The sequence below is a fragment of the Aspergillus aculeatinus genome, assembly GCF_003184765.1.
Source record: "Aspergillus aculeatinus CBS 121060 unplaced genomic scaffold BO66scaffold_5, whole genome shotgun sequence".
In the NCBI taxonomy this organism is placed as follows: domain Eukaryota; kingdom Fungi; phylum Ascomycota; class Eurotiomycetes; order Eurotiales; family Aspergillaceae; genus Aspergillus; species Aspergillus aculeatinus.
The window spans coordinates 803,988-828,607 of record NW_020291474.1 but is presented as its reverse complement, the minus strand read 5'-3'; the positions used below and the strand labels follow the sequence as shown (position 1 = coordinate 828,607).

The window sequence follows — 24,620 nt, the reverse complement described above, 5'->3', positions numbered from 1 at the left end:
GTACATACTCCAATTACCGGTTAAATACCCGCAGTCGCAAATCCTCCTGCCGATGGTCAAATCGTTTCTCCTACCCTAGTACCGATACGAGCACAATTGATGGGATCATGGATGGTTTCATCACGATCGCTCCTATGGTGGACTGGTAACCCACCGCTGTCAACGACCAGTACGTACTTGGTTGATGCTCCGCTGCGGAGGAGGCGAGAAGCTGGCAATAAACAAGGTAGCACGGAAGGGGAAGGTACCACAAGTCCACAACTCACCTAGACTACTAGACTACTGGGCACAGGATCGAGCCCACCCAAGATCAGTTTACTGGTTCAAGGATTTAGCAGACTGAGAAGTCATACTGAGTTGGTAGTTAGTTCTGTGGGGATCCTCCTCTGCGCTAGAAAGCTCCAGGCTCTCTTGTTTGTTGGGGGATCGAGAACTGCGACCGACTAGAGTGCACAAGGATTAGCCAAGCGAGCTGAAAGACCAATTGATCATCCATTCTTCCCTTGCTGCTTTGAGGCCTAAAAGACAGATGATTGAAGGATCTACAGCGGCTGCGGAGGGTGCAAAATGCCACTATCACTCGGTAAGGAGAAGGTTAGTAGCCAGAATAAATTAATTGTGTTTGCCAATGCTCGGCTGCAATTTACTTGAGTTGCGGGTGGTGGAGATCAGATTGCACACAATCGCAATTGCAGAGTGCGATAATTGGAAGAAGTGGCTTGGTTCCTGCCTATACCTACCTTAGTAGTAGTCTGTGTGGGCGGAAGACTTCCGACTGCCGTTACCCGCTTCCCCCATGCTGGGTGACTAACCCACTCATTAATGACTAGGTACCTAACTATCGATGAACTTAACTTAGCTAGTTAGTGTCCCTTCATAATCTACGTTATTATGAGTACTACTGTACTACTGCTTATTATTCCATCCATCCGAAAATCCTGTCACTCCCTGAATCCGAAAGTACGATCTACTGAAGGTCTGTTAGTCTGATGGGGTCTAGAAGATGTAGCGCCGTCAGTCCCCGGCTTCGAATTGAAGATGCCTAATTAGTATGCCCCATCTCTACGGGCAGGAAGGATTCATTCACTACCTAGACTGAAGGTTCGGAATTAACATGAAAAGCATATCGACACTTGCTAAGCTGGCCCACCCACACACAAGGCAGAAATTGGCCATCTTCTTGCAGCCTGTCGCTTCCGTTTACTCTTTTCTATGGTGTGTTTCTCCCTCGAGGAGGTTTGAGCGTCAGATCTCCGATGACGATGGTGCTAAGATCGATCATTTCCCTGATTCAGGTCGTTTGTAATCCTCCGGAATTTAACTTATGGAATATGGATATTGGGCTTGAGTCAACCATGGTACATACCAAACACTAACCGTCATCGGTTGCTGTCGCCCAAGTGGGTAGAGATCGACGGCCCCCGAGCCGCCCGTACCTGAATTAATCATCAGTGCTTTTTCTTTGTTTTTTCCCCGACCGACCGCTCTTAACGAGTTTGCTTGAGGTCCTGGTGAGGATCAGCGTCCGCCCCCGACCGCCGAGCGGTAACAAGCCTATTCATAGAAATTTTCTCTCCTGCCATGATGTTCCGCGTCGGAGACCGCGGTGCAAGAAACCTATCTACATGGTGCTCATGTCATATGCCGCAGTATATGCAGACTCCCCTGCTAGCCACCAATTGTCCAAGCACATGCATGTATGTAGAGTTGTGGCAAAGGGCTAAGGTAGCTACTCTGTACACCTCCTACATACCGGTACAGACTGTAGAGTTTTGTTCACAGTTCCCCTGCAGTCCTTGCATAATAACCAGAAGTTTAGTTCATTTATGCCCACTTCCCCCCCTGTGACCTGTGGACAATAAGAAGTCTAGAAGAGTTTGAATCTTGCCCTGAGGTAAAGGACCGAGTCGGAGGGCGTATCCGCGCAAGCCAATGGGAATCGGCGTGGAAAAGCAGGAGCCCAACTCTCTCCCCGCCCCTCTCGGAATTCCTTTTACGAGTGCCAATTATAAGCCGGGCTATGTACAGCGGTCAGCTGGAAGACTAAGACATACTACCGAAAACGTACATCAGATGCGATAGATATGTACTCAGTACCTTAGTTGTCGAGTTTCACCTGTTTCTCGATTCGCCCCTCCCCTTGAAATATAGTACATCTAAGCTGCATAAGCGAAGTAACTCCGTGATATGTCCGCCATATGGCGCCTATGCTATAGCATGCCTGTATAACGCCCAGCCACCTACTCACTCGGAACGTGACGGCTAATGTCGGTTCTCCCAGAGCGCCAATCTCAATGAATCCAGACAGGCTAGGCTAGTTAAATAGAGCATCGTGAGGTCGCTGCAAGTTTCGTTTAGAATGACGAATCCGTGGCTTCATAAGCCAACGTAACTATAACCAAGGCGGGCAAATAGGTTTGTTTGCATTTTCTGACTCTATAGCACCCAATAACTTATGGCGTTTGACCTAACCTTCGCTTGTCTGTGCGCGTCAGGGGCTCATAATGAATAGTCTGTGCTGGAATTCCGCCCCAAGGGTGCTTCAAGAAGTCTAAACTGACTTTGTGAATAATATGAGTTTTTGTTTCCATTTTTGTCTCACGGATAGACTTTTTATGCTGTGGTTTATGTATTGTAGTCACGTGTAACTTCGCTGATCTGCTTTTCCATTGTCGTCTCCTTTTTATCTTCCTCTTCTTGTGACCTCTCTGGGACATGAGACTAAGCTGCAGGATTAAATTAGTGATGTCTGCTACTGTGCAGTGACTAAGTTACGGAGTAGAGAATGTCTACTTAATGTCGGTTTAGCTGGCTTAGGTTTTGTTTGACAGATAACTACTAGTAAATAGTTACTAAGCTAGGCTGGCTTAGTCAGTTGACACTTGTACCTTGGTACTTTGAATGAGCAAGGGTAGGCCAACTCCGCTGTTAATAACTCTATTTTCTCACTCCCGCGAAGGTGTTCATTCCAATGAGCTTCTTTTCTCTTCTGGCGTAAAGTCTATATCTATGAGTACTAGAAGATGGGGATGTTCAACGTTACGAACTTCTATGACGTGATGCAAGATATCGTGAGGCCATGTGTAGGAGAATTCTCCGGCGGACCACGTATGCTGCTGCCCCTCTACCAACTTTTGTTTTTATCACATTCCTTCTCTTGCAACTCATGTGGAGAGTGCACGGGTGTTGAAGCTGGAAGACCCATGGGATTCGGGACTGACCATGGCCAGCCAGGGAACCTGTCGACCTGCGCTGCCACTCATGGACGTCGGAGTGGATTGGGCGGACTCATTAGGGCAAGTTTGCACGGGTGCGCCAATGACGCCGCCCAAACTTCCGCTTCCCGATCAGGAACCGGACTTTTGTGACCTCAGTGGACCCTCTCGGTCTGGGACACGGAATTGATTTTCGATGTTTATTTTTCGATTTATTCTTTCTTTTTATTTTCTATTTTTTATTTTCATTTTTCATTTCATTTTTCATTGTCCCATACTTTTTCTCTCCATATTTCCTTTTCACATTTGATTCCATGCCTGGTAACTAACTGCCCCGGAGTACAAGTCTTCAACATAGGTGATGATCGGCTTCGATCGTCTTTAACCAATTTCTTTATGAACGCCTTATTCTCATTCCGTTCGACATGTAGCGTTGATGTAGGGTTCTTCTATCGTATGTACTCCGTACATACTCGTACGTAGCACTCCGTACGGGGTATTGCATCTGCTGCCAAATACGGATGGCAATCGAAACTCGAGTCGGGTAAACCTCCGCTCTCCGGGCCCCTCCTCCACTCCGCTGATAATCGATTCCCAATTTCTCCGGGCTGTTAACATCACTACCGGTCAGCTCGCAGATTCGTATATGTACTTGCAAGCATATTCTCCCGTAGGCACTTACATACTATGTAGTAGGAATTAGTGTGTTGGCAGATAAAACAGTCTAGCCCACAAGAGGATTTCGTTAATTACGTACATAAACACAATTCTATTCGCCATCCCCTACACCCTGATCTCCGAGCCATCAAATATGGTGGGTCTTCTTTGTCTGGGGCCTGAATTAGCAAAAGTGGATGGGCTCTCCGCGAGTCCATAGTATATTCGACTCAACTCAACTCGTCGTTCGAGACTGACCTCGAAGTTCATGATGCTGCTGCCACTGCTAGTCAGGGCCAACGCTTCAGCCATGAACGTCATCCATGGCTGGTCGCCTTGATTTTGACAGCAACTACTCCATCCTTCTCCCTCTCCTTCTTCTCTTCTCAAGTTGGGCCGAATCATAAAAAAAATCAAATCAAAATTTGATTTTTTTTTGGAACTTTTTTTTCCTTTTCTAATTAATCCACTTCGCTTCGCCCTCTTATACTACACCATATTCCTCTAGTGCTATCCCCCTCTGGGGTGATGTTTTTGCCCCCCTCGTCTACACAACCCTTCTCCACTTCCTCCCTCCATGCCCATGGGCAGCCAGATGATCATTTCTCTCTCTTCTCTCCACCCCTGGACGTGCTCCACCAAACAGACAGTGTCCGCTTCAATGGCATAGGGGCTTACCGCCCTGCAGAGGCTTGGTAGGAGAAGCCATGGAGTCAATTCCCTGTCTGTACCTTCAGCTCTAGACTAAGCAAGGGTATAGTGGGGTGGCCACGGTTCGAGCCATGCTTCAATGCTTTTTTTTCACTGCCTCCAAACCATTGGTTGAGATGGGGGCGTTTCGTATCCTCCCTAGTAAAGAAATGTCTGGTAATCCGTAAGCCTTTCAAACCGTTCCATGCAATAGGGTCGTGGTCGACTCCATCGATCCATCCATCAATCTATTTCGGGCTAAGGCAATCGAAATTCCATGGCGATGCGAAGAAAAAACCCGAACATGTGGGTGTGGTGCGGCATCGGTTCCAATTTAAAGGTTAGATATAGTCGAGCTTTCGTCGTGGTGGTGGTGCTCTGCTCCTCGAATCTTTTCACTGCATTTCTTCCCAAACTTGCTCTCCCCGTGGTCGTCTCTCCAGGCAGGCAGACTTTAATCTTTTCTTGGTATATTCTTATTCCTCTGGAGTACCCAGTAGTTCCAGACTTTTTTTTCCCCTCCTCAAAGTCGACCATGGCGCAACCGATTCCATGCTGCCTGCCTAAGTTTGGCAATGGTCACTTCGGGCCGAAGCGGCCGGCTTCTCTGAGGACCAGAATCGGTGGTGCGCAGACCAGGCAGTTACTGTCCGCTTGGGACCAGGGTCAACTAGACCCTCTCCTCCAGGCCTCCTGGGCCATTCTCTTACACCACTACACCGAGCTCGAAGAAATCTGCTTCGGCTACCAACCATCAACATCATCATCATCATCGTCATCTTCGATTCCATCTTCTGCTGCACATAATGATCTGAATGATCTTAATCACTTAATCTTTAGTCTTTCCATCGCCGAGGATGATTCCCTGCAGAGCGTTCTGCGTAGAGCAGAATATAAGCACCATGGCTTCGGGGATGGTGACGCTGAGAGATGCGAAATCGCTTCCCCTGTTTATAGCGGCTACACTCTGTTCAACACCATTCTCATGCTACGCGACTGCCGCAAGCCGACACAAGATGCTAGAACCCTTGCCATGCAACCGGTCTTGGCCAATCCCCTGCCAGAAGAGGTAAATCTTGTGTTGCATTTGTTCTTCATCCCCTCCCTCCAAAGTGTTTTCAACCAGACTGACCCAGCAACCGTCTCTCCCAGTGCCGAGTGAGGCTTCACGTGAAGATCTTGCAAGATGATGTGCGCATCTTCTTCGAGTATTGGAACCACGATATCTCTACCGAGCACGTGAGATGTGTCGCCGATTACTTCGAGGTGATCCTCGCCCATCTGCTGTCAGCGACGGATATTGCCGTCAAGGACGTGAGCCATCTCTCGGATCGCGACTGGGCCCGTATCTGCAGGTTCAACTCCGCCATGCCGGAATCGTACGACCGCTGCATCCATGAAGTCATTCAGGAACAGGTCTTGGTGCGCCCGGACAGCGAAGCTGTCTGTGCTTGGGACGGGAGTTTGACGTACAGGGATCTAGATCTGCTGTCGTCTCAGGTTGCATACCACTTATTCGCACAGGGAGTTCGACCCGAAACATGCGTCGCCCTGTGTTTTGATAAGTCGGTAAGTTGCCAATTACTGAAACGCTATTGAGTCTTTCCGATAGCCATCGCGCGAGGAGCATTCGAGGGCTAATGCTGTGACTATGACAGAAATGGAACGTTGTGGCAATGCTAGGTGTTTTGAAGGCTGGCGGAGCCTTCGTTCCTATGGATCCAACTCATCCGCTTTCTCGTCTACAATATCTGGCGGGCGCCGTGAAGGCCGATATCTTGCTTTGCTCTAGAAATCATACGGAGGCTTTGAGTGAAGTCACCAAGACTATAATTCCCCTCGACCAGGAAACAATCGATGGCTTGCCTTCTATCGAAAATGCTGGTGCTTTACCGCAAGTGGAAGGTCGCAACGCAGCCTATGTGATATTTACTTCGGGATCCACGGGGGAGCCAAAGGTGCGTTTCCCCAGAATTATTGCGAATTTCCTCTGACCTAGACAGGGTACCATGTTGGAACATCGGGCCTTTGTTTCGAGTGCCATGGCCCACGCTCCAAGACTTCACGTTTCTTCCACCACCCGCATCCTACAGTTTGCAGCACACACTTTCGATGCAAGTCTGGTTGATTTGCTCACCACCTTGATTGTGGGTGGTTGCATCTGTATACCAAGCGAGGAGGAACGTCTTGGGGATATAGTCAAGGTGATCAACGATATGAAGATCAACAACGCTAGTTTGACCCCTTCGTTTGTTGAGTTTCTCGATATCTCGCTCGTTCCAGGATTGGAGGTTCTTACCCTGGCGGGTGAAGCCATGTCGCAGGCTCAGGCGTCCACCTGGTCAAAGATCCGTCTTGTCAACGGCTACGGACCGACGGAGGCCGCTGTTGCCGCCGTTATCAACTCCAATGTTACCGCGTCCACCGATTGTAAAGACATTGGCCTTCCCGTCGGCGCCCGTTGCTGGGTTGTGGCCCCCCACAACCATGATCAGCTCGTCCCTGTCGGTGCGCCCGGTGAATTGATATTGGAAGGCCCGACACTTGCCCGTGGCTACCTGAACAACCCGCAGAAGACGAACGAGTCCTTCATCTTCGATCCTGCTTGGACTAAACTGGACACCACCCACAACGCCACCCGCAGGTTCTACAAGACCGGCGACCTGGTAAGGTACAATTCAGATACTGGCTCACTAACATATATAGGACGCAAAGACACGCAAGTCAAGTTTCATGGTCAGAGAATAGAGCTGGGAGAGATTGAGAGTCAGTTGGCGGCTGACCCCAATGTCAAACATTGCATGACGTTTCTGTCGAAGTCCGGGTTTTCATCGGGCAAGCTCGTTGCAGTATTCTCTCTTTCCGTTCAGTTCGAAGGCCAGCAAAGCTCAGACAAAGCACCACTCGAGCTCATTGATCCGACTAGAAAGGCACCCATCGTTGCTGAAATCCGGGAAAGATTGTCGACTTGCCTGCCGACCTACATGATCCCGGGCGTGTGGCTTTGCGTGGAATCACTGCCCTTGCTCGCATCCGGCAAAATCAACCGAAAGGCCACTGAAAAGTGGATTGGGGAGATGCCGGAGGACCCAGACCGCCAGGCTGTTACTCTGGAGGCAACAGACACGACCATGCTCCCAACTAGCACCACTGAGGAACAAATAGCTTCGATCTGGAGCCGTGTCCTCAATATCCCAAGGGCTCAAATCGGAATGGACCAGGGCTTTCTAAGCCTTGGTGGCGACTCGATCGCAGCAATCACTTGCTTGGGATTCTGCAAGAAGCTGGGGATGGGCTTAGGAGTACAGGACGTTCTCCACAGCAGATCGATTAGAGAATTAGCAACACGGGTCAAGCGGATCGACCAGTCAGTTGTGTACGAGGAGGAGGTCGAGAAGCCCTTCGATCTTTCCCCGATTCAGAAGCTCCATTTTACGGTTCGAGACGAGGGGCAGGGCCACTTCAACCAAAGTGTTCGCACACGCATAAACAAACACATTCCAGAGCATGACCTGCGATGTGCTGTCGAGAAAATCATCAGCCGCCACTCCATGCTCCGCTCACGTCTGGAGAGAAACAATGTCGATGGTGGCTATCAGCAGCGGATCACTGAGGATGTGTCTGGCTCGTACCGCTGGCGTGCACATGATGGTGTCAGCCAGAATAGGATTGATGCAGCCGTTGCCGAAAGCCAGTCTTCCATGAATGCTTTTGTGGGTCCGGTCTTTGCTGTGGACCTCTTCCATGAGAACGGCGTTAATACTCTATTGTCCTTGGTTTCTCATCATATGGTTGTTGATATCGTTTCTTGGCGCATCATCCTGGAGGATCTGGAAGACTTGCTGCTCAACCCCGATCAACCGGTCTCCCAGAACGGATCCCTCCCCTTTCAGACTTGGTGCCGGCTGCAAGCCGACCAATGCCGACCCTCGGATTCGAGAACGATGGAAGAATTACCTGAAACTCCGGAGCCAAACTACTCTTACTGGGGACTTCAGCACAAGCAAACCACCTACGGTGACGTCGATTGTGAAACTTTCGAGCTTGATGCAGAAAGTACGCGCGCTGTCCTGATAGACTGCCATCAAACCTTTGCAACCGAGCCAATTGATGTTCTCCTGGCCGCCCTCTTGCATTCCTTTGGAGAAACATTCAACGACCGTTCCTTGCCTGTAATTTACAACGAAGGCCATGGACGAGAGCCGTGGGACTCGACCATCGATATCTCGCGTACTGTTGGGTGGTTCACGACTGTGTATCCCATTCTTCTCTCAGCCCTCCCATCATCTGATCCATCCGAAACAGTTGTCCGTGTCAAGGATCTTCGTCGTCGCGCCGCCGACAATGGTCGTCAGGAGTTCGCTCGGCGCGTCTTAACAACTCGCGAAAACGGGACCTCCCTGCACTATAGCCCTTTCGAGATGTCATTCAACTATGTCGGCCAGCACCGTGACCTTCAAAGAAAGGATGGGCTCTTCCAGCTCATGAACCAGATGGCTGGAGAAACGGGTCAAGGTGGAGGTGCAGCTGACTTTGGTGCCGACACTCCTCGATTCGCGCTCTTCGAAATATCTGCCATGGTTGTCCAGGATAATCTCCGGTTCATATTTTCCTTTAACAGACACATGCAGCACCAAGCGCTCATCAAGGACTGGGTCCAGTGCTGCCGAACTTTGCTGCAGTCCATAGGTCGAAGTCTCCGATCTGCCCATCCAAAGCCAACACTGAGCAGTTTCCCCCTACTAAAGCTCTCATACGATGAATTGGATACCATAATCGCGAAGAAACTCCCGGACCTCGGTGTAACTTCATTTGAAGACTTGGAAGACATTTACCCCTGCTCAATGATGCAGCAGGGAATTCTTCTGAGTCGTTCCAGAGATACTACCCTCTATGCTGTACACGGTACTTTCGAGGTGTCAGGATTGAGAGGCAAGCCCACCATGAATCGTCTGACGACAGCATGGCAAAGAGTTGTGGCTCACCATGCAATGCTGCGGACCTTGTTCTTGGAGAACCTGACAAGCAAAGACCTCTTCTGTCAGGTAGTTTTGAAGTCCTACGACGCCAAACCTCAATACTTGCGCTGTGGATCCGAGGCGGATGTACTGTTCACTCTTGATGCACAGCCAGCACCATTCTACGACCATTCTCATCCGCACCACCGATTTACGATCTGTGAGACCGCCAATGGGAAGCTTTTCTGTAGGCTTGAGTTTAACCATGTTGTCATCGATGGTAATTCAATTTCGATCATCCTGCGCGATCTTCAGCTGGCTTATCAAGGCGAACTTGAAGAGCCAAAGCCGAAGTTCAAGAACTATATGCAATACCTACAGCAGACGTCGCGGCGAGCTAGCATTGACTATTGGCGATCCTATCTAACAGGGATCAAGCCCTGCCACTTCCCCGTGCTCAACGATGGTAGCACTTCTATCAGGGAGTTACGGACCAAGCGACTGAGCCTTCCTTTCTTCAAGGAGCTTCGGAAAACATGTGAAGCGAATGGACTCACGTTACCCACTGCTTTCAGCGCTGCATGGGGTCTGACAGTTCGTGCTTTTTGCAATTCTGACGATGTCTCCTTCACATATTTGGCATCATTGCGAGATGTTCCTGTAGAAGGAGTTGAATCAGTCGTTGGACCCGTCATCAACACACTGACCTGTCGCATACAATTTCCTGAAAATGTTCTGCTCAAGGAAGTTCTCTCTAGAGTTCAGAATGACAACATTGAGAACCTACCTTACCGGCACCTTCCTCTCGTTGACATCCAAAAGGCTCTTGGAATCTCGGATTCTCTTATCAACAGCGGCATCTCCTACAGAAAACTTCCGACATCAGATTTGCGGGCAAGAGGAGAAATTCGCCTTTCCGAGGTGGGAATAATTCACGATCCCGCCGAGTCTCCCGTGTTTATTAATGTCGAGGCTACTGATGAGAATGCCAACATTGAGTTGAACCATTGGACGGATCATCTCTCCGTTGGACAAGCTGAACATGCTGCCAGCACATTCCTCAAATCTCTTGAGAACATTGCTTTCCACATCCACGAGAACGTCCGCAAGCTCGATAACTTCAGTGACTTGAACAAGCAGCAAATTGAGGCCTGGAACAAGCATATGCCAGGTGCTGTGGATATTTGCATTCATGAAGTGATCGAGGCATATGCTAAATCGACACCGGACTCACCAGCCCTCATCGCTTGGGATGGAACTTTCACATACCACAGAGTTGACGAGCTTTCCTCGCTTCTTGCGGCCTATCTCATCAAGCTTGGTGTGAGCCCTGGCGACATCGTGCCAATTGACTTTGACAGATCTGGCTGGCAAATCATAGCAATCCTGGCTATCTCAAAGGCCGGAGGTGTCTGCGTTCCGCTGAGTGATGACTTGCAGCAATCCATTGAAGACTGGTCGGTACTGGATGAGGCACAAGTTGCTCTCGTGTCCCCGACCCGTGCGCAATTCCTGGAAGGAACGGTTCCTTATGTCCTCCCTGTAGAGGAGTCTTTGTTCGAGTTCCTGCCTCGGACAGATGTGAGTTCGCAGTCACCTGCTGTCCCGTCGCAAGATGGATACGTGGTGTTCACCACTGCGAACTCCAAGGCCGTTGTTCTCAGCCACCGTGCAATCATGACCCGGGCAAAATTTTTCGCATCGGAGCTTGGCTTGAACAACAAGAATCGCATGTTCCAGTCGTCCCCTTGCACTTCAGATATGTTTCTGCAGGAGGCATTCGGTACGTTTTTGGCTGGTGGCAGTATCTGTATCCCGTCCAATACCAGCTCGGAACATCTCGCACGCGAGTTCAAGAAGCTACAGGCAAACTCCATCAGCCTGGCGATATCAGCCGCGTCGGCGCTGAAGCCAGCATTTTTCAATAGTGTCGAGGTTCTCGCTCTGTGGGGCGAGGGCCTGACGAGGAAAGTTGCCGATACTCTGCCAAAGAGAGCCAAGGTTCGTGTCTTCTATGGAACGACTGAGTCCTCGTCTGCTTCCATCCAAGCCTCTGATTTCGCAACGTCTGATGATTATCTGGCCATTGGATCCACTGTCGGATGCGTCCCGTGGCTAGTTGACCCCGATGACTCTAGCGCTCTTGTTCCAGTGGGATGCGTGGGAGAACTCATTTTGGAGGGCCCTTGTCTCGCTCGCGGTTACCTCGATGACGAGGAACAAACAAAGGAATCTTTCATTGATAGCCCGGGATGGAGCCTTGGTCACGACAACGAGGCTGGTGAAGACTCCGAGCCAACACGCTGGTTGTTCAAAACTGGAGACCTTGCTCGTTTTAACTCGGATGGATCCCTTGTGTATGTGGGTAAGAAGAATGGCGGTAGTCGGACCGACATTCTGCATATCGAGCAGCGCCTGTCCACGCTGGCATCTATCAATACTCCATACGCCGTCGAAAGCATCTCTAAGAGCGGCAAACAGGATTCTCAAGACTCCATGGCCGTGTTCATGTTCCATGGCGCGAAGGCCAACGTTGCTGAGAACCAGATCATTGCGTCTATGACACCTGAGTTCCGTGAACATGCGAGCAAGTTATATGCTCAATTATCCCACCAGCTGCCAGAAGACCAAGTCCCTAGGTTCTACTTCCAGGTACCCAAGATGCCATTGACATCGAGTGGTAAATTGAACCGACAGCTACTGAAGGAAGCCTACAACCGCTTACCAGAGGCTTCTCGGCTGGCTTCTGACATAAAGGGGTTTAATGACTTCTGGAAATTCCAACTAGCCAATTCGTCTCAGCCTCAGCAGTTCCCCTCTCGTGCGAGCTCATCTAACGCATATTCTTCCAAATTCGGAAGACAAACCGTGCAGATTGCCTGGTGTGATGCTGTCAAATCACTTAAGGGAGGTCTCAGGTCTGCTATTCTTTGTGCTTGGGCTCTCACCATGCACGGCTACAGTGAGTCCGACGATATCATCTTTGGGGAGTCTCTCATGGGTACCGAATCTTCGATCGATGACGCACAGCATGCAACCATCGTCCCCCGGCGTTTCAAGATTGACAACAACTCTACTGTTGCTGGACTGCTAGAAGCGACCGAAAGCAACTTGACTGCAGCTCAGCACTACCAGTGGGCAGGGCTTCGCCGTATCCAGAGCCTCAACGCTGATACAGCGCGCGCCTGTACTTTTGGCAGCTTGCTTTCGGTGATAGGAGGAAATGAGCACCCAGGGTCAGAGGCTGTCGTCATTTCTCAGGATGAAATTGCTTCCTTCCCGTTGCTTGTGCAATGTATGCTCAAGGATCAAGATGTAGAGTTTGCTATACGTTATGACGAAGCGGCTCTGAACTCTGCCCAAGTTGAACGCTTGATGGCTCAATTTGTTGCTTGCTTGCGACTTCTGAGTTCCGGCAAAAACCGGACAGAGACGATCGCGGACCTTTCCAGGGCCCACGAAGGCTTCCGTACTTTCCAGGGTGGTATTCCTATCTGGAAGGAATATTTGGCGGATGTCGAATCTTGCATGTTCCCTATTTTGTGTGCCACCTCATCCGAGAACTCGCGAGCTCATAAGACACTGGCCATCAGCAATGCGAGCGACCTGCAAGCTTTCTGCCGGAACAGCGGAGTCACAGATTCTCAGCTTGTCGAAATGGCCTGGGGCCTGACCCTCCGCTGCTATACTGGAATGGAAGATGTATGCTTTGGTATTCATGTACCAGAAATCGGCCGCGATGACGCGTTCAGATTTGCAGATACGGCTCCTTTGAACAACGTCATTGCTTGCAGACTCAAGCTTGATGACAACGTGACGCTTGAGCAAGCTATGCAAGAGAGAAAAGCCGACAGCGCGCGATTGTCGCACCACCAGCTACCTTTTGAGGAGATTCAACATGAACTTGGATTTGAAGATGCCATCTACAACACTGTTGTTAGAAGCCCCGGAGCACCAGCGGACATTGACTTGAGCAAGTTTGTGATTGCTGTCGAGGCTAAATTTACGGAGGCAATCGGTGAAGTCTCATTCAAATATTCCACCCAAGATATCTCGAATGCCGACATGGAGGGCATCCTCAATGTCTTTGACCATGTCTTGAGCTCCGTCATTCACTCCTCTCTAGAGAATCGTACCATCGGTGAGATTGACTTCTTGAGTGAACAATGCTGTCAAAAAATGTCTGAGTGGAATGCGAACCTGGAGGATCGACCCGAGATATGTGTGCATGAGATCATTCAGCAAAGAGCATGTGCAAATCCATCGGCTCCTGCTATCAGTGCATGGGACGGCGAATTCACATATGCTGAACTCGATATCCTGTCGACTCGGCTCGCAGAGCATTTAGCAACCATGGGCGTCAAATCAGAAGTGTTCGTTGCAATGTTCTTCGAGAAGTCAGCATGGACTGTTATTGCACAACTTGCTGTCTTGAAAGCTGGCGGTGCCTTCGCTTCCCTCGATCCTACTCACCCTACCGATCGCTTGAGCGGCATGATTGAGGACCTCGGAACCGAGATCATTCTATGCTCCGAGAAGTATCAGGATAAGGCCTTCAAACTCTGTGGATCTTCATTTGTCGTCAGCAGAAGTACAATTGAAGAACTGCCCGAGCCCCAATCGTCACAAATCCAGCCTGCTAATGTCAATGACCCGGCTTACGCAATATTCACATCCGGAACTACAGGAAAGCCCAAGGTAACTGTGCTGGAGCATGTTGGATTGAGTCTGGCTGCATCGGGCCATGCTAGGGGACTTGGTTTAGATTCCAATATCCGTGTCTTGCAGTTCTCAAGCTATACCTTCGATGTTAGCGTGTTTGAGATCATGGTTGTCCTTGCGAATGGAGGATGCGTGTGTGTGCCCAGCGAGGAGGAGCGCATCAATGATTTGGTTGGAGCTATGAAGAGATTGCGGGTGAACTTCACTAGCACGACTCCATCTATCATCAACACTCTGGATCCCAAGGCCATTCCCGATTTGGCTACCATTCTCACGGGTGGAGAGAAGATGCCATCTGATTTCCTTGATCGCTGGTCGGACAGATGCATCATCAATGCCTATGGTCCCTCTGAGGGTACGGTGATGAACACAGTGGATTTCAAGAGAGATCGGAAAGGAACACTTGTCAATAGTGACGTTGCCTCCATCGGCACTGCGATATTGGGCAGAACCTGGATAGTGGATGCCCGAGACTTCAATCGCCTTGTTCCCATCGGTGCAGTTGGAGAATTGGTGCTTGAGGGCTGCAACGTCGCACGTGGTTACCTTCATAATGAAGAAAAGACGAAGGCGGTATTTATAAACAACCCACAGTGGACGAACCGTGATGGACTGAAAGCGCTTTTCCCACGCAAAGAACGGATGTACCGCACTGGGGACTTGGTACGTTACAACCATGACGGCTCCATTACATTCATCTCGCGTATCGATACGCAGGTGAAGCTTAATGGTGTGCGGATCGAATTGGGTGAAGTTGAGCAGGTGTGCGTTCGTAACCTCCCGGATGCCACCCACGTGGCTGTCGAAGTCGTTGCGCCGGAGTCGAAGATTGTCGGAAAGTGCTTGGCAGCTTTTTTCACAGTGACTGGTTACAGTCAGACGGACGAGCATGAATTGATCGTTCCCATGAATGACTCCTTGGTGGAAGTTGTCAAGCAGCTACATGAGGCCATGAACCAGTCTTTGCCCCCCGCGATGTTGCCTAAACTGTTCTTCCCTCTTCAGCGTATGCCTTTCGGATCTACGGGCAAAATCGACCGCAGAAAGCTTCGAGCTATGGTCGATATTCTTCCTAAGGAGCAGTTGAAGCCTTATGCCATTTTCAACCTCGGCAAGAAGAACGGTGCTGAGGTGGAGATGGTAGGAACTGAGGGTGCTCTTGGGAGTCTCTGGGAAGAAGTCCTCAGTCTCGCGCCTGGCTCTGTCACTCCCGAGGACAATTTCTTCGGCTTAGGTGGTGATTCTTTCTCGGCCATGAAACTCGTTGGTGCCGCTTCGACTCGAGGCGTCTCACTCACGGTTGCTGATATCTACAAGACACCTGTTTTCGTTGATATGGCGAGGATATGTGGGGCTATGGACTCTGACGCCTCTGTGGGGGAGATTCAGCCTTTCAGTCTGTTGCCTGATTCGATAACGCAGGATGAGGTCTTGGACGAAGTTTCCGAGCAATGCTGCGTACCCAAGCAGCTGATAACCGACCTCTACCCTTGTAGCCCGGTGCAGGAGGGCTTGCTTACCCTCTCCATCAAGCAGAAAGGATCTTACATCGCTCGGCCTGTGTTTCAGCTTGCAGAGGATGTCGACCTGGATGATTTCAAGGCTGCCTGGCAACAGACAGTCGATGAAATGGACATCTTGCGTACTCGAGTCGTGCACACCGAGGCGGCGAACTTTCTGCAAGCTGTTCTTGCTGAGGCACCAATCACTTGGGATCACGCAAAAGACTTTGACGCTTTGGCTAACGAGGGCTTCGACTTGACAACGAACGATGGAGGCTCGCTTACTGGCTACGGAATTGTGGAACCTGAGGACTCCTCGGAACGCTACTTTGTGTGGACGGTACACCATGCTCTGTATGATGGATGGAGTGTCTCGCAAATACTCAGAAGGGTGGAGGAGGTCTACTCGAACTCTGCAACTTCCAATCTTACCTTGCCCTATAACTTGTTCATCAACCACTTGTTGCAGACAGATGCTTCGGCATCTGACGAGTTCTGGAAGACATACCTGGCAAACCTGTCCTCAACACCATTCCCGCAGAACAAGACACCCATGGAGGATGCTATCCGCGTCGGAAACAGGCACTACAGCTCTGTTACCATTCCCCGGGTAGCCAACAGCCTCAGCCTGACAGTCCCGGAGTTGATCCGTGCGGCTTGGGCTTTGATTGTCTCCGTTCACACTGCGTCCGGGGACGTTTGCTTCGGTGAAACGTTGATGGGAAGAAACACCAACATGCCTGGAGCCGCAGACGTTGCTGGCCCGGTTCTGACGACTGTCCCTACCCGTATTGTGGTGGACAGTGACATAAAGCTCGTTCAGTATCTTCAAAGCGTGCGTCAATTGGCTGCTGAGATGATTCCACACCAACATACTGGACTTCAGCGAATCCGGAAACTCAACCAGGACACAGCATCCGCTTGCGAGTTTCAGAATCTCTTGGTCATTCAGTCGGACGAAGGTCAACTTAACAAGGATATCTGGGAACAAAAGAACAACCTGACCGAAGGTGACTTCTTCACTCACCCAATTGTCGTCGAATGCAAATTGGGACAAAGTCAAATTGCAATCACTCTTCACCACGACGAACTTGTCTTCGATAGTTGGCAGGCTCAGATGCTTGTTGGGCAATTTGGTTTTGTACTGGAGCAGTTGCTCGCCATCACCAAGGAAGATTCAAGGAAGGTTGGTGAGCTGGAGGTGTCTGGCCCGGTTGACAAGAAGGAAATCGCTGCCTGGAACCAGAGAAATCCTCCATGCGTCGACCGTTGCGTCCATCATATCATCGAAGAGAAAGCATCAAGCCGACCCGATGCTCAAGCTATCTGCTCCTGGGATGGCGAGTTGAATTATCGGGAACTCATCCACTTGGCTTCTTCCTTTGCTGCTTATCTGAGCTCGCGCGGTGTCGGGCCAGAGACTCTGGTGCCAATCTGCATGGATAAGTCTGTGTGGGCTGTGGTCACTATTCTCGGTATCCTGATTGCTGGTGGCGCCTTCGTTCCCCTTGATCCTGCTCACCCTACTTCAAGACACCAAGAGATTTTGGTCGAGGTAGACGCTCGGGTGGTCCTCTGCTCTCCTAAATACCAGAGCCGTTACTCGGGCTCTGTGAAGACTATTATTCCGGTCAGCAAGGATACTGTCAAGGCATACTGCACACTTGCAACTTCGAGCACGAAGCCCTCTAGTCGGGCAGTTCCCACAAACATGGCCTTCGCTATCTTTACCTCCGGAAGTACCGGCCGTGCCAAGGGTATTATCATTGACCACAAGGCACTTGCAAGCAGTGGCATGGCGTTCGGACCCATGGTACACATGGACCAAGATACCAGAGCTTTCCAGTTCGCTTCTCTCACTTTCGATGCTGCTGTAATGGAAGTGCTCGTGACTCTTATGCACGGAGGCTGTGTCTGTATCCCGAGCGAAGACGAGCGCCTGAACGATGTTGCTGGTGCTATCAGACGTATGAACGTTTCGTGGTCATTCCTGACTCCGTCTATTGCTAGTATCATTGAGCCGTCTTCTGTGCCCTCATTGAAGCACCTTGTGTGCGGTGGAGAGAAGATGTCACGCGAGGTGATAACCAAGTGGGCGCACCGGGTCAGGTTGATGAACGGTTATGGGCCTACCGAGACGACCATTTTCGCAGTCATCAACACCGACGTTGCTGCTATCCCCGAGCCTGCTTGCATCGGCTACGGTATTCCCTGTACCCTGACCTGGGTTGTTGACCCCGACAACCACGACAGGTTGACACCCCTGGGTGCCGTCGGTGAGCTGGCCTTGGAGGGCCCGGCGCTTGCTCGGGAATATCTCAAGAATCCTTCAAAGACGGCTGAGACGTTCGTGAACGAGCCAGCCTGGATCAAGAGCTTCCCCAGCTTTCTGCCCGCACCGAGAAGAATTTACAAGACTGGAGATCTGGTCAAGTACAACCCCGACGGAACTGTGCACTACATTGGCCGCAAGGACCACCAAGTCAAACTTCACGGCCAGCGCATGGAACTTGGAGAGATTGAGCATCGCCTATATGAAGATGCCCGCGTCCGTCATGCCGTAGTTCTCCTGCCATCGACGGGGCCTCTTAAGCAACGTCTGGTGACGGTTCTGTCCTTGAACTCGTTGACTTCTGAGAGAAGCATCATCTCGGACAATGCTTGCGAGCTTGTCACCAAGAACCGCTCCACCCAGTCTGCATACCATGAGCTTGTGGCTATTCAGAAGAATCTCGAGTCGCAATTGCCAATCTATATGGTTCCCCAAGCCTGGGCTCTCATCAAGCAGTTGCCGATGCTTGTTTCTGGAAAGCTGGACCGAAAGCGCATCACTGCTTGGCTTGAACGCCTTGACGATGCTTCCTACGAGCGGATTATGCAAGATTACGACAATATTAAGCGAGGAGAGGTCGAGGAGGAGATCGAGAATGAGATCGAAGAGGCAGATGATACTGAGTCCTCTGCCAAGCTCCTCCGCGAGATTTTCTCGCAGGTCCTCAACATTCCAGAGAACAAGGTCGATCCTAACCGGTCGTTTGTCAGCCTAGGTAAGTAGAATCGCCCACAAATGCGGACCGGAGTATCGCTAACAAAACCACACAGGCGGTGATAGTATCACTGGAATGGCTGTCATCTCGCGCGCACGCAAGCAGGGACTTACCCTGACCCTTCACGGCGTGCTGCAGAGCAAGTCAATCAGGGATCTCGCTCAGACCTCTGAGACCAAAATTAACGCTGTCAAGAGTGAGGAGAAGTCGGATGAACATTTCAAGTTGTCTCCGATCCAGGACCTGTACATGCAATCGGCCGATAAGTTCATGGGCGAAGCTCGCTTCAACCAGAGCATGACGGTGCGTGTCACCCGGAAGATCAAGCCGGAAGACATGAAGCAGGCCGTTCGAGCTGTCATTCAACAACACTCTATGTTCCGTGCACGGTTTTCAAAGCTTCACGGAAAGTGGCAGCAGAAGATCATCGATGTGAGTTCTCTATTGCATGACAACTTCCCACAGGCTCAGAAGCTAATTACTCATCGCAGGATGTCGATGCTTCTTATCGATTCCGCCATCATTCTGTGAGCAATGAGAAGGATATCCTGCCCCTCATCGCCGATAGCCAGTGTTCGTTGGACATCGAGAATGGGCCGATTTTTGCTGCCGATTTGTTCGAGGTCAATGGAAACCAGCAGATCCTGTTCCTAACGGCCAGTCACATGTGCGTTGATATGGTATCATGGCGCATTGTCTTGCAGGACATCCAGGAGTTCCTCGACTCCGGTTCGCTATCGGGAGAAAAGCCCCTGTCTTTCCAGACTTGGTGCAGTCTTCAGCTTGAGGAAAGCAAGAAGAGAATGGGAGCTATTCAGCTGCCATTCTCTGCGCATCGGCCTAACCTTAGCTACTGGGGCATGGATAAGTCTGCGAACTGTTATGGCCAGATCAAGATGGAAGGCTTCACCCTGGATGCAGCGACAACTGCCCAGATTCTCGATGCATGCAAGGCGGTTCTCCGCACCGAGACCATTGAAGTTGTTCTCGCTGCTGTGGTCCAGTCCTTTCGCCACACTTTCACTGACAGAGAGGTTCCGACAATTTACAACGAAGGCCATGGTCGTGAATCCTGGGATTCCTCCATTGACCTTTCCAGAACTGTGGGCTGGTTCACAACTATGTGTCCTTTGCATATAGATGGAAGCACAGGTCAGTTCATTTCCTTACCCCTTTGCGATGGTAATACTTACTGTCTTGCAGACATCCTTGATACTCTGAAGCATGTCAAGGATACGAGACGTCAAATTTCTAGCAGCAGCCGACCTTACTTCGCTGAGAACCTTCTGCACAAGAACGCGTCCGACTTCCCGGTTCCGCTCGAGGTTCTTTTCAACTATCTCGGCCAGCTGCAGCAACTTGAGCGTGACGATGCACTTTTCAAGCATCACAGAGAAGCACTCAATGCTGAGACATTTGAGGTGGCAGGCGACATGGGTCCTGAAACGCCCCGTTTCGCACTCTTTGAGATTACAGCACTCATCATCAAAGACCAACTCCAGATCTCGTTCACCTACAACCGCCACATGCAGCACCAGCCACGTATCCATGGGTGGATTTCCGAATGCAAGCGTGTTCTCCAGGAGGATACGCTCCGCCTCCGAGAATCTTCACCTGAGCCAACACTTAGCGATTACCCCTTGCTGCCAATTACCTATCAAGGTCTGAGCAACATGGTCAAGAGTGCCTTCCCCAAGGCCGGCGTTGATAGCTGGGACGATGTTGAAGATGTCTACCCTTGTTCTCCGGTGCAGGAAGGTATCCTGCTTAGCCAGCTGAGAGACCCACAAGGATATCTGTTCAACGTTATCTTCGAAGTGCGTCCCCAAAATAAGGGTGATAAGATTGATGCCAAGAAGCTTCGCAAGGCTTGGTCTATGGTCGTCAGCCGTCATCCTGTTCTCAGAACTGTCTTTATCGACAGCAACTACAAGGGCGGCTCGTTTGACCAGGTGGTTACGAAGAAGCTTGAGGACGAGGTCATTGAGTTCGAATGCGAAGATGCAGAGGCATTGGGAACCATGGACGCTATCAAGCTCCGTGACATCAATGCCAAAAGGTCGACTAAGCTTACACACCAAGTGAGCATCTGCACCACCTCTTCCGGCCGTGTTCTTTTCAAGATTGACATGAATCATGCCATCATCGACGGTGGGTCAGTGGACCTGATCCTCAGAGACCTGACACTGGCCTACAATGATCAACTTCCCGAGGGCTCTGGACCTCTTTTCAGCGAATACATCAAGTACATCAAAGGTCAGACTCAAACCGAGGCACTGGATCACTGGACGAGATATCTTTCCGGTGTTCAGCCCTGCCATCTGCAATTATCGGGTGCTACCAACGTCACTCGGACGCTCGGCGAGCGCTTCATGGACTTCACACGCTTCTCAGAGCTGCAGAAATTCTGTGAGCAGCACTCGATCACTCTTGCCAACCTGACACTCTGTGCTTGGGCAATCGTCCTCCAGAGCTGCACGGGCTCGGATGATGTTTGCTTCGGCTACCCGTCCGCTGGTCGTGACTCCCCTGTCCCCGGGATTCAGGACGCCGTGGGTATCTTTATCAACATGCTGTGCTGCAGAGTCAAGTTCAGCCATGAAAAGTCACTTCTCGAGGTTGCCAAGACGGTGCAGGATGATTTCATGAAGAATATCCCTTACCAGCACTGCTCCCTGGCTCAGATTCAGCACGAACTTGGGTGGCACGGAAAGTCGCTTTTTAACACGACTCTCTCGATTCAGAACCGTACTGCCAACAAGGATGCTGCCAACAGATCGATCGGCTTCGAGATGCAAAAGGCCTACGACCCAACTGAGGTGAGTTTCTTTGATACACAATATGTGAACAGTGCTAACAGGACAACAGTACCCGGTGACCGTCAACGTCGAGACGACCAAGGGTCGGGAGGGTGTCTTGTTGAGATACTGGTCCGACTCCGTGACCGAAACCCAGGCCAAGGATCTATCCGATGCGATTGCTAAGATCTTCACGTGCTTTATTGAGAAGCCGTCCAGGCTCGTTGCGGACTTGGGTCTGCATAATCTACGCCCTGCCTCTCAATTCACGAAGGGTCCTCTCATCGCAGATCAACTGATCGACAGCTATGCCCTGCAGCAGTTCATTGACAGCCGTGTGAACGAGATCATCGGCAATATGCTCAAGGAAGGGAAGCTCTCTGTTCCCCTCGTGCAAAGAAGCGAGACAAGATACTCCAATGGTGCCCTTCACCTCAAAATGGTCGAGGCTTCCATCCGCGACCCTGATGCAGGTGAAAATAATCTGTCGGATTCGATTCCTTCCCTGACCGACGATGGATCAAGCTCCAGTGACACCGAAAGACGTCTCTGGGACCTCTGGAAATCGACCCTCGGCCTCAAATCCGACAATGTCGGCTACCGCGATAGCTTCTTCAAGCTTGGTGGGGATAGCATCACCGCGATGAAGATGGTCAGCGCTGCCCGCGAGGAAGGACTGCAGTTGACCGTAGCAGATGTTTTCAACAACCCTGTATTCGAAGACATGCTCGCTATCGTCACACCTCGCAGCAGCCCGACCTCCAATGCGGAGACACAGGGCGAAAACAACATCGAGAAGCTGCTCGAGACTGAAATTACGGATATCCCCCAGGTTGAGCAGAAGACCATGATGCCACGTCCCGTGGACCTCGATGTGATGTCTCTTCAGGATGCGATTTGTCCCAAGATTGGTGTCTTCAAGGGCGGCATTGCGGATGTTCTCCCCGTCACAGATTTCCAGTCGCTATCGATCGCCGCCACTCTGTTCGGGTCCAGGTGGATGCTGAACTACTTCTTCCTGGATGGTAACGGCCCACTGGACATCAGACGACTTCGAGAGAGCTTCCTGCGCGTTGTTGACGCGTTCGACATCCTGCGCACCGTTTTCGTTGTGCATCGGGGACAGTTCTACCAGGTCGTTCTGCGCAAGATCCACCCAGAAATTATCGTTCATGAGACGGAGAAGAGCCTTGATGAATACACTGATGACCTCCAGAAGCGGGATCGCGAACAAGATCCCCGCCAAGGAGAGCAATACGTGCAGTTCTATATCGTCAAGCAGAAGAAGAGCGACCACCACCGCATCCTCATCCGGATGTCCCACGCTCAATTTGACGGTGTCTGCCTGCCCAAGATCATGAATGCTATCAAGCTGGGCTACGAGGGCAGCACCCTACCTCCCGTCTTCTCTTTCTCCAATTACATGCGGATGCTTCCTGGCAATATCACCCCAGCCCACTACCACCACTGGTCTACGATCCTGAAGGGCTCGAAGATGACCGAAATCATCCACCGTACGCAACCCAACACTTTCCTGCACATCGGTTCTTTCGCGGAGCACAAGAAGACCATCAATCTTCCATCCACCGCCACGGGCAATGTCACGCTCGCGACGGTCATGCAATCCGCTTGGGCCATTACCCTAGCCAAGCTGACTGCCCAATCTGATGTTGTCTTCGGACTCACTGTCAACGGTCGCAACGCCGGCGTCCCCGGTATCGAGACCACCGTTGGACCCTGTCTTAACATGCTGCCGATCAGGGTCAAATTCCGGGAGCACTGGACGGGCATCGATCTGTTCCGCTACCTCCAGGATCAGCAGATTGCCAACATGCCGTATGAATCGCTCGGCTTCCGGGAGATCATCCGCAACTGCACCGACTGGCCGCAAAGCACCTATTTCACGACCTCCGTGTTCCACCAGAACGTCGACTACGAGGGCCAAATGCAGCTGGATGGTGTCGACTACCGGATGGGCGGCGTGGGTGTCATCGACAACTTCACCGATCTCACGCTGGCGTCCAAGTCGTGCGGATCCGAGAAGCTCGACGTGTCAGTCGGCTACTCGACCAAGGGACCCATTCCCTCCAGCTTCGTGCGAAAGGCCCTGGAGATGGTTTGCGAGACAGTGCAGAGCCTGATCGCCAATCCCAGCGTGCCGCTCGCTTCCCCGTCCACCGTCCGCTCCCTACCCAGCCAAGTCATCCACGATACGCCACGCTCCTCCGACACGACCTTCCAGCTGTCCCGCCTGAATACGCGCAGTAAGGAGGAGATCCTCATCCATTCGGACATCCTCACCCGGACCTGGCAGCAGGTGCTCCCGCGCCGCACCGCGTCCGGCTCCCACACCGCCGCCGCCGCCGCTTACCAGCTCGACTCGTCCTTCTTCGACCTCGGCGGCGACGTCATGAACATGGCGCAGGTGGTCTGGATCCTGCAACAAGAAGGCTTCCAGGTCCGTCTCGAGGACCTGCTGGAGCACCACACCTTCTTGGGCCAGTTGGCCGTCATGGCCGAGCACCACAAGCAGCAGCCGCAACCGCAATCAGTTGATGGGACCCTTCCTTCGGTTGCCAGCCCGATCTCCGATGAGGAGCGGACCGCTTCGCTGATCAAGAGCGGAAGCTGGACCTCTCTGGGCAAGGCTGTCACGTTGGCGAAGCGGTTCACCAAATGGGGAAGTGTTTCCACTCGGAAGTGATACCGTCTGCACCTACTACCATTATATGATTAGATGAACATTCTTTTGGTTTAACCATTTTCATTCTGTTAGATTGGTGTTTTGGATTTGTATATATGTTTTGTTTTGTTTTTGGACATTGATACGATGCTAAGCTCTGGACATAAATTGTCTGGCTGGCTAGCTGGCTGCCTGTCTTTTAGAAATTTGCTCGTTTGTTTTGTAGGGTGGAACCTTATCTCAAAGAAGTGATTATGCTGTTTTTAGAGATTTTGTACACATTATCCAATCATTCAGTTCATCAAATCTCCCCAGTTCAGAGTAGCAATCCACAGTAGTCCAAGTGTA

At 51.1% G+C, this 24,620-nt stretch overlaps 1 protein-coding gene across 1 annotated transcript; it reads left to right on the top strand.

Annotated features, from left to right (window-relative positions):
- Nucleotides 1-4,999: 4,999 nt before the first annotated feature.
- On the top strand, nt 5,000-24,575 carry nrps1 (nonribosomal peptide synthase Pes1). Its single transcript, XM_025644446.1, has 8 exons — nt 5,000-5,631; nt 5,715-6,131; nt 6,221-6,520; nt 6,566-18,791; nt 18,847-19,223; nt 19,283-19,943; nt 19,995-21,610; nt 21,660-24,575. The coding sequence occupies exons 1-8, from the start codon at nt 5,098-5,100 to the stop codon at nt 24,291-24,293; spliced, it is 18,765 nt and encodes a 6,254-aa protein (XP_025507892.1). The 5' UTR covers nt 5,000-5,097; the 3' UTR covers nt 24,294-24,575.
- The last annotated feature ends 45 nt before the right edge of the window (nt 24,576-24,620 follow it).